Source organism: Petaurus breviceps, unplaced genomic scaffold (genome assembly GCF_028583685.1).
Source record: "Petaurus breviceps papuanus isolate PSGF00001 unplaced genomic scaffold, PetGlider_PUasm1.0 126, whole genome shotgun sequence".
Lineage (NCBI taxonomy): Eukaryota > Metazoa > Chordata > Mammalia > Diprotodontia > Petauridae > Petaurus > Petaurus breviceps.
This window is the reverse complement of record NW_027185655.1, coordinates 77,878,566-77,889,418: the sequence shown is the minus strand read 5'-3', so window position 1 is coordinate 77,889,418 and position 10,853 is coordinate 77,878,566. Positions and strand designations below refer to the sequence as shown.

General features: G+C 38.9%; 1 protein-coding gene across 6 annotated transcripts in view; it reads right to left on the bottom strand.

Annotated features, from left to right (window-relative positions):
* Positions 1-10,853, bottom strand: part of FNIP2 (folliculin interacting protein 2) — a 140,305-nt gene that overhangs the window by 5,969 nt on the left and 123,483 nt on the right. For all 6 annotated transcript variants that reach the window (XM_069097371.1, XM_069097336.1, XM_069097346.1 and 3 more), the window contains 2 exons: positions 9,057-9,257; positions 477-592 (listed from right to left, as the gene is read on the bottom strand). In XM_069097371.1, coding sequence (XP_068953472.1) covers positions 477-592; positions 9,057-9,257 — 317 coding nt within the window. The remainder of the gene's footprint in view (positions 1-476; positions 593-9,056; positions 9,258-10,853) is intronic.

Below are 10,853 nucleotides of genomic sequence, written 5' to 3'. Positions count from 1 at the left end.
AGGTAGTGACTGGCTAGATGACAGGAACAACACAATCCAGTGAGTGGGATAAGAGTCTATGAAAACTGGAAAGACTCCAAAGAGTACCCATGAGGACTGAGTGCAGATCTGGGTTCCAATCCTGCCTATGTCACTTATTACCTGATTAAACTTGGACATGTCACTGAATCTCCTAGGGCCTCAGTTTCCTCATCTATAAAATGAAGGAGACAGAGTCTGAGGTCCTTCCAGGTCTTTAAACCTAAAGCTCTCTGACCTTCCTGAGACTCAGTTTTTCCATCAGCAAGATAACAGGGTTGGTCTATCAAAGATCCTTGAAAGTTTGGGATGCTAGTACTACTAAGTACTACTTAGCTCACTGGGTAGTTAGAAGGCTTGTGCAACATGGCAGATGTAGTGCTCTGCAAACCTTAAAGTGCTTTATAAAAAGCCGGCTGCTCCTGCTCTTCTGAGTAAGGAGCGCTGCATTTACTTACCCCAGCACAACTCCTAGTTCTTTAACATGGACTCTTGTGTGTCCTCGAAGATACTCAGAGAGCATTTTGCTTTTGAGATACATCTCCTGGAGTCTGTCCTCAAGATGCATTATGCACTGTGGAACCAAAACAACACAAAGGTGAGGGTCCTGTTGCAGGTCGTGGCCCAAACTCCATAAGGATGCCAACACTGGCAGTGCCAAGGGCAGGGCTGCTGAAGTGTTATCACCATCAGCACTGAAAACAACAAAATGTGGCTTCTTCCCCATCTCTTTTTTAAACAAAGAAACTCAATAGAAGTGCAGCCCAGACACTATTGTTCTAAGCACAGTCTTACAGTGGCAAAATGATCTCCCCTGAAAGATGTTTTCACACAGTAATGTTAGGTGCACTCATGTTGTAGGGGTTGCATTTAAACCAGATTTTTAATAATGATTAAGAAAAGCCAGGAAGTCACTATCCTGGGAATGAGAGCCAACTTCATTTTCCCCTTTTGTTTTAGAGAACATCAACCATCTGTGTCCTTCACCAGAGGCAAGTTTTTCTATTTTTGGCACAGGCATCTGAGAATCTTCAGCAAAGAAGCTGAAGACTTTGGCAGGGATGGACAGGCAGACGGTGGGGGCAAGAGCAAGTTGTGACATGTCACAGGCAAAGAATTATGAAAAAGAGCTCTAAAGATGCCATCAAAGAAACGTCCAACAGCAAAGAAAGATGGGCTCACAATGGAATAGCCACTGGGCAGGCCAAAATGCTCTCCTGGCATCCCATTCCCCTCATTGTTAAGAAGAGAAAAGGAAGAATCCCAGCACGTCTAGTAGAACCTTGGGAGAACATGGACAGCAAAAACTTAGGGTAGACAGGCACAGATAGGTGGCAGTCTACACTGTTAGGAGGAAATGCTAACATCATGGAGAACACAGATTCATTGGATTACTGGAGTAAATTTTCCTACAAGCACTTCTTCCTGTGACATTCATGGTACTGTGTTTAATTAATATTTATGTTTGAAAATGCTGATCTTTTCCAGCTGAGGTGATCAATCACTCTAGAATAGATATAAAGATTCCTCCCCTCCCCCCGCCTCCATTTGTTGAGACTGAAACACACTGTATTAGATGGATGAAAATGTTTCCTAGTAATTGACGTGTGGTGGTAACAAATTCATGTAACTTTTGATTAATTTTAGTGAAATCTTTTCAGAACAACATCCCTTTGTTCAACTCTTCCACTCTCAGAAGACTTGTGGACCCTGTTTTGGGTCCACATGGCAGGCTAACTATTCTGCTCTTTCCATTCCTCCTGTTTTTCTAGCATATCACACCTTGGCCTCACATGACTCTCTGCCCAGTTCAGAGACCATGGTGGGCCATTTCAAGGATGTGCTAGTCACCATCCTGGTTCATGTGACTTTCAAATGTTCTGTTCTGCTAATCCCCGACTATCCAGTGCCTTTGCAGTAGAGATCTCATTCTGGTGCTAGGTGGTGCAATGGAGAAAGTATTGGACCTGGAGTCAGGAAGATATGAATTCAAATCCAGCTTCAGACACCAGCTGTGTGACCTCTGTCTGATTCAGTGTCTTCAACTGTACAATGAGAATAATAACAGCACCTACCACTCTCTCTTTTTTTCTTTTTGGAAGGGGAAAGACAGGGCAATTAGGGTTAAGTGACTTGCCCAAGGTCACGTGGCTACTAAGTGTTAAATGTCTGAGGCTGGATTTGACCTCAGGTCCTCCTGACTCCAGGGCTGGTGCTCTGTTCACTGTGCCACCTTGCCATCCAGCATTTACTCTCAAGGTTGTGGTGAGGATCAAATGAGATAATACTTGTAAAGCTAAACTTAGGACAATTCCTGCCTTCTTTCCTCCCACTTTCAAATCCTTACTTCTTATCAGGGTTATTATAGTTTTTCTCTTTTTTGAAATTCTATTTAATTTAATTTTCACATTACACATTCTTTCACTTTTACCATCCTCACCCCCTATTGAGAAAGCAAGAAAAACAAAACTCATGTCACAAACCTGTCTGGTCAAACAAAAGAAAAAGTCTTAGTCTGCCCTCTGACTCCACTGCCTCTCCATTGGGAAGTGGGCAGCCTGTTTCATCATGTTTGTTGTCGTTTAGTCGTTTTTCATCATGTGCACACTCTTCATGACCCTGTTTGGTGTTTTCTTGCCATTTCCTTCTCCAGCTCATTTTGCAGATGAGGAACTGAGGCAAGCAGGGTTAAGTAATTTGCCCGGGGTCACACAGCTAGTGTGTAGTATCTGAGGAGTTTCATCATAAGTCCTCTGAAACTGTGAGTGGCCATTGAACTGATCAGAGTTCTCAAGTCCTTGAAAGTTATTCATCTTTACAATGTTGTTTTTATGACATAAACTGTTCTCCTTGTGCTGCTCACTTCAGTTCACATCAGTTCATACATGCCACCCAGGTTTCTCTGAAACCATCTTCTTTACTATTTCTTATAGTACAAGAGTATCCCATCACCTTTATGTACCATGACACATTCAGCTATTTCCCCAACTGATGGAAACTCCATCAGTTTCCAAATCCCTGACATCACAAAAATAGCTGCTATAAATATTTTTGTACATGTAGGTCCTTTTTTTCCTTTCTTTGATCTCTTTGGGGTCAGGATCTAGTGGTGTATTCCTAAGTCAAAAGGTATACAATTTAATAGCTTTTGGGGCATAAGTATAAACTGCTTTTCAGAATGGCCAGACCAGTTCACAGCTCCACCAACTGTGCATTAGTATCCCTATTTTCCCATAGCCCCTCTAGCATCTGTCTTTTTACTTTTATGCCATTTTGGCCAATCTGACCATAGTTGATGGAACCTCAAAGTTGTTTAAATTTATATTTCTCTAATTATGAGAGATATAGGACATTTCTTTTATATGGATATTAATAGTCTGGGTTCCTTCCTCAGAAGGCTTCCTGTTCATATCTCTTAACATTTATCAACCGAAGAATGGCTTATAAATTTGACTCAATTCCCTACATCTCTTAGAAATGAGATATTTCTAATAAAGCATTTGAAAAATGAAAAACAAAAGAGATATTTTTTAGAGAAACTAGCTACATAGATTTTTCCAAAGCTTTTTAGGTTTTATGTAATAAACATTGCCCATTTTACCTCATATCAACCTCTCCATCTTCTATATGTGGTTAAGAACTCTTTCATTACTCAAGGATCTGACAAGTATTTGCTTCCTTGCTCCTCTATTCTTTATGATATTATCCATTATATCTATATCATGTACTGAATTGAAGCTTATCTGGATATGTGGTGTAAAATGTTGGTCTATACCTAGTTTTTCTTGAATAGTGAGCTCTTGCCCCAAGAGCTAGGATCTTTGGCTTTGTCGAGCAGTAGGCTAAAGTGTTGTTTGCTTCTGTATATTGTGTATCTAACCTGTTCCACTGGTCAACTTCTTGATTTCCAACCCAGTGCCAATTCTATTTATTTTTATGATTAGTGCTTTGTAGTATAATTTGAGATTTGGTATGGCTTTTCATTAGTTATTAGATCTTACGTTCCTCCAGGTGATTTTATTATTTTTTTCTAATTCTATGACAGCTGATAGTTTGACTGTTATAGTAGTAAATAAGCAAATCAATTTAGGTAGTATTGTCATTTTTATTATATTGCCTCAATTTACCTATGTGCAATAAATATTTCTCTAGTTATTTAAATGTCTTTATTAAAAAGTGATTTGTAATTATGTCCACATAGTAACTCCTATGTGTGTCTTAGCAGGTAGATTCCCAAGTATTTTGTACTGCCTGTTAATATGTTAAATAGAATTTTTCCTATTTCTTCTTTTCCTGATGGATTTTGTTAGTAATATACAAAAATATTGATGACTTAGGTGTGCAACTTTGCTGAATTTGTCAATCATGTGAATTAGCTTTTTGGCTGACTCTTTAGGGTTCTCTGGGTAAAAATTACAATTTTCTTATTTGCCTATGCTTATTCCCTCAATTTCTTTTATTATTGCTATAGTTAGCCTTTCTAGTACTAGACCAAATATTAATGGTGATAACAGAAATCTTTACCCCAATATTACTAGAAAAGTCTCTAATTTATCCCCATTATAATGTTAACTCTTAGATAAATAGTATCTTTGTTAAGGAAAATTCCATTTATTCCTATACTTTCTAGTGTTAACAGGAATGAATGTTATAAATTGGCAAAAGCCTTTTATGTTTATAATGATAAAATAAAGTTTTTATTGTTCTTATTGTTAATATAGTCAATTGTGTTAATGGTTTTCCTTATATTGTACTGGCCTTGCATTTGCTGGTATAAATCTAGTCAGTCATAGTGTATAATCTTTGCGATAGATATGATGCTGTAGTCTCCCTGCTAGTATTTATTTAAGATGTTGGCATTAATATTCATTAGGAATATTGTTCTATAGTTTTCTTTTTCTATTTTGACTCTTCCTGGTTTAGGTATTCTCAGTCTCTTTAACTGATTTCATTTACCACCCTGCATAGTGTGACCAGAAAAATCTTTCTAAAGCATAGTTCTGATCACGGTATTTTCCCCTACTCAAAAACCTTTAGTGGCTCTCCAGTATCTAAAATTCAAAATGTCTTATGTCCTCAATGTATCATTCCAATTTTCCTGCCCTCTCTTTTCCTATGCATATTTGAAGCACCAGTGAAGTTAAAAATACTTCTCCTCTCCCCACTCAAAAAAAAAAAACCTGTCACCATCCTATGCTTCCTTTAAAGCTCAGTTCAAATACCACCTGTCTTTTATGAAACCTTCTCAAATACCACCCCTCTCTTATTAAAACTTCTCCAATTCCCAACTCTCCAATTGTATGAATTTTGTTTGAAATGCTACGGAAAATGATATTCTCCCTAGTACTACAGTTTTGTGTATATATCTTCTGCCTTCTGAACTAGACTGTAAGCTCTTTGAGGTCAGGTATTATCTTTGTATTACCTGGAGTGCTTAGCACAATGAATGTAGTATAACTGTGTTATTGTGCAAAGAATTCTGGACTGTGACCTTGAGACATGTTATCTAACCTGTTTGAACCTCAGTTTACTCATCTGCAAAAATGGGAAAACATTAAATATTTATTAAATGCCTTCTTTGTTCTAGGGCCTAGACAATGGGGTTACACACAAATAAAATAATCGCTATCTTTAAGGGACTTTCTTTGGAGGAGCCATGTACACAAATTTTACCAAAATACCCCAAATACACGTACACCAAACTTTCTAGCCTATAGAGTGTATGAAGGGGAATAATGTATTAAAGAAAGCCAAGGAAAAATTGTTGAAGTCAGATTATGAAGGGCTTTAAATACAAAGCTGGATAGTTTGTATCTGATCCTTGAGCCACTAGAGTTTACTGAGCAGGCAAATAACATAATCAGAACTGTCCTTGAGGAATAACATTTTTGGGGAGCAGCTACATGGTGCAGTGAATATGGAACCAGCCCTGAAGTAAGGGGACCTGAATTCAATTCTGGCCTCAGACACTTGACACTTAACTAGCTGTGTGACTTTGGGCAAGTCAATTAACCCAACTGCCTTGCCTCCTCCTTAACCCCCAACAACAACAACAAAAAAAGGAATACCATTTTCGGAAGCTATGTGAAGATGAATTAGAGAGAGAAGGCATTTGAGGCAAGGACATCAATTAGGAGTCTGTGCAATAGTAGACAAAGACAATGAGGGCCTGGACTTGGTGATGGCTGTTTGAATGGAGAGACAATAGGGGTGGAGGTAGAAGTGACAAGGTCTACTAAGTGATTGGATAGATGAACTTTCAAGAACACGAGGAGTTCGGAAGAGGGGAACAACTGTGTGAAAGGAGGGGGAGAAGAGAATGAATTGTTCTGAAAATGCTGAGTTTGAAATGCCTGCAGGATATCCAAAATGACAGGTGGTGATATGAGACTAGGACTCAGAAGAGAGCCTCGAGCTGGGTATATCCCAGGATTTGGAAGACAGATCTACAAAAAGATGAGCTGAACTCAGGGGAGCTAATGAAGGCACCAAGCAAATGAATACAAACATAATAGAGTATAATGTGTTATGGATACTGCATGCCACTCCTATCTTAGGAGAGTGGTACAACAGTTAAATGCAATAATAGATGGTGAACACTTCTTAAAAACTGATTTTAATGTTATATAGGTTAGAGACACAGGATTATTGTGATTGTTCAGTAAATTCTGAAAAAACTGAGTTGAACTGTTAAGTGCTTGAATCTCAGCATCCGGCTTTCACAGAAGAAGGAATGGTTTTTGTTTGTTTGTTTTCTACAAGCAGCTTCATCAAACACAGAAACACATACTCAATGGACACTAACCCTGACCCTTTGTGTTACAAGATTTTGATTCAGTGTTTTCAGGACAGCCAAGCATCAACACTTGGAACACCTTGGTGAAGACCTTGGTAAACACTGCTCCTTTCCCAGAATTTACATCTTGGGGAGGGGCTTTTGCAATTTCTGCCTGCCATGCCCAGAATTTTGAAACATAATTAAAATAACTGCTATTTTCCCTTTTCTCCCTCAAGGGTTTAGCAACCCCTTAATTACATGCACTTCATTCAGATAATTAACTTTTAAAACAATGCTGATGAACATTTTCTTTTGGTCCCTATGGTCAGAAAATTAGTTACTGAAAGGTCATTGAAACTATTAAACAGCTATCCATACTTTCGATCTGAATTCATTAAGCTGAATTATATATTTAAAGCTTTGTACACTTTCTTCCCCCACAGAAAAAAAGTATCGACAGCATCACAACAACTGAACTTGTTTCTGCAGAAGAAAATGAGATGGGTACATAGCCTGTGAAGAAAGATATACTTACAACTCATACTCCCGACACTGGGCCTCATAAAAGCTGCACAAATGACAGCCTGGCTGAAAGAAGATGCTATAATCCAAAGACTGTTAGGCTAAACAATTCTGAATTTCAATAAAATGTTTTTTCTGATGTTAAGAAAAAGTCCTTCATTATGTTCCTTGAAGTGAACTAGAGAAGACAATCCTGCTTCCTGGGACAAATTCTTCCATGACAGAAAGGCTTCTGGGGAGGGAGGAGAGAAAGTGCCCTCTGACTGGGGTCTAAGGAGCAGACCTGAGCTCCCTATTCTGTTGTGACCTGTGACTGAGGCAATCCACACCAGTCCAGCAAAGCGTGTATTTAGTGCCTTGATGTGCAAGGCACTGGGGAGGTAAAGGAAATGTGAAAATAAGTCTCTGGGCCCTCAAGGGACTTATATTCTACTGGGAGGAGGGATTAGGTACAGATTTCAAACCAGATACCCTCTAGATACCTCATACACAACAAGTTCAAACTGTTCCTCCAAACCTTCCCTTCTCCTAAACTTCCCTGTTTTTGTCAAATACAGCACCATCCTTCTGCTTACAAAGGTTCACAACTTTGGCACTCTCCTCAACTCCTTACTCCAAGTAACTCCCCTCCCCAATCCAGTTGCCAAAAGGATTTTCCTAAAATACATGTTCTGATCAAATCACTCCCCTACTTTAATTCTAGTGGATTTCTATCACCTCTAGGATCATATATTAACTTATTTTTGGGCAGCTAGGTGGCATGACATGGTGGGTGGTAAAGGCAGAAGACCTGAGGTCAAATTTAACTCACTTAGTAGATTTGTGACCATGGGCAAGTCATTTGATCTGTTTACTTTGGTTTCCTCACTTATAAAATGGGGATGATAACAGCACTTATCTCATAGGGTTGTTGTGAAGATCAAATGAGATGTTTGTAAAGCACTCATATAGATCCTGGCACATAGTAAGCACTATATAAATGTTAGCTATCATAATTATTTTTGGTTTTCAAAAACCATTCACAATTAGGTCTTTGATCTCCCTTTCTAATGTTTTAAATGAGCTCTATGCTTGGCTACCGTTGCCTTCTTTCTGTTTTTCATACATGCTACTCCATCCTCGGTCTCTGCTTTTGCAGTGGCTCGTTCCTTATGCCTGGGATGAACTCCTTCCTTCTTTCTAAATGCTTCTCAAGCATCACCTTCATGAAGCCTGCTTCTGATTTCCCCCAGCTGAAGCCCAGAGAAGTTGAATAATTTGCTTGAGGTCACAAAAGTGGCCAGGATTAGAACCTTTTCTGTTGCATCATACTGCCTCCTTGTTATCTGAAGTTAAGTTTTAAATCATTCTATATGAGTCTGTTTTTAAATAAAAATGGTTGAATGGCTGCCCTGAAAGTCTACTGAAAATGGATGAGCAATAAACTCTCCATTCCTTTGTATTACATACTTGACTTTTAAAAAATGTGGCAGGCCCATGAACAAGGCAGACCGTGACACACCAGGGACTGGACTATCCACAGCAATCTTTACTTCTTTTTTGTCTATCTTTACTTCTTTTTTGTCTATCTTTCCCTTCCTTTAATGGCTTTAATGTTTTTATGTGCTAGCATGTTAATTTACTATGTTACTGAAAGTGGTAAATTGTATTCTAAATACTGGGTCTTCGGAAAGTTCACACTAGGCCAAACAACATTATTTTCACCCATTCCAGTAGAGGATTATAGATCAATACTTACAAAGTCAGCAGGAAGGCGGAGCTTATAAAGCTGTAAAATGGACTGTAGTAAACTGGACACCTGACTTGACACCAAGACCTCTTGGCCTAGTTTCATGTTGTCCATCACTTTCCTCTGGCTGGTAGCTACCTGGACACTCCATTTATCTGTGTCTGCGATAATACAGATGGCTTCTGCTATTGGCTCATCTAACACAGGATGCTGGAAAGAGAATGGAAGAATGGGTCAGCAGCATTTCCGAGTGGCACCTCTGCCCTACCATGAGCTTCAATTGGATAGCTGTTTCAGAAATGAGTTGTGGAAGAAAAGTGAGCTCTATATTTGACAGAAAAAAAAATATCACCATAACTATTTAACAATAATTCCAGAAGAATAAAGAAGGAAATAAGTTCCATATCCCTGAACTCAGAAGGTGCTAATATTTCTTGAATGAACTGAAAAGTGTAACTTTCCCATCAAAGGAGTACAAATAAGATAAAATTTTAGTCCTCATTGAATAACTACAGAGAACCTACTGAAGTCATCTGTGTACTTATTCTCTACCAACATGGGTAATCAAATAAAATAACTGAATGGAGATAGGAGATCTGTTGGTAACTTGACTTAAGACATCAAGTTAAAGTGAAGGGTGAACATTTCCACAACATGATAGAGGCAGCTAGGTGGTGCAGTGAATAGAGCACTGGGCCTGGAGTCAGGAAGACCTGAGTTCAAATTAGACCTCAAGACCCTTAGAAGCTGTACAACTCTGCGCAAGGCATTTAATTTCTGTTTGCCCTAGTTTGCTAGACTGTAAAATGGGGATAAATAACAGCACCTAACTCTCAAAGTTGTTGTGAGTATTTGTGCCTGGCACATAGTGCTTAATAAATGTGTGTTTCCTTCCTTCCTAATATAGTGGAAGACTGAGCAGACCTAGACTTATAGTAACTAGCATTTTTATAGTAGTGTAAAGTTTGCAAAATCCTTAAAATACATTGTCTCATTTGAGTCTCACAACAGTCTTGTGAAATAGGCACTAGAGGTATAATTAGCCCCATTTTACAGATGAGGAAACTCAAGAGAATTTAAGTGACTTGGCTATGGTCATAACATGCTGCTTTCTCAACAATATGGAAATTTTTTCCTGGGGAAATAATCATTTAGGTGGGTAAAATGCACAATTTTCATCAACTTGCTATTATGGAAAAAATCTCCGACTGTGTACTCTGCTCCCCCAACCCTCCCCCCCCGCCGCCCCACGCACACAGAGGCTGCAGTTCCCAGGTACTATCTGAAGAGCCAAAAAGAGAGCCCAATGTCTGGGCTTGCTCAGGCAGGTTCTGGCCAATGAACCCTTGTCTATGCACCATTCATCTTGTATCAAACACATAGGTTAACACAAGTTTTGAAGCCAGGGTGCAAAAAGGTCGGTATACAACTTCTATAGGTTTTTAACAATGAAAATAAGTTCCATTTCCCATGGTCTTAATAAGATTGTAATTTTGCAGTTTGTTCAGTAGCATTTTCTACTCTCTACAAATGAGAAAGGAGATACCTACTCAGGATTTGGCTAAAAATCTTCCACAGCTCAGGAAGATGGAGTGTGGGGTAATGAACTATACCTGATGCCACAACTTGTTGGTGACTAACTTTTCCCATACTGGTTTAGCACCTTCTCCATTCAAGGAGGCAGTAGTCAAATAAAACCAAAATATTCAGCATTCATATTTGGCACAAATTTGTATAATTTTACATCGAAGGAGAGAAGTCATTTAATGAAGCAAGTCCTTGAACACATGGGTCCTGGTTTCCTGA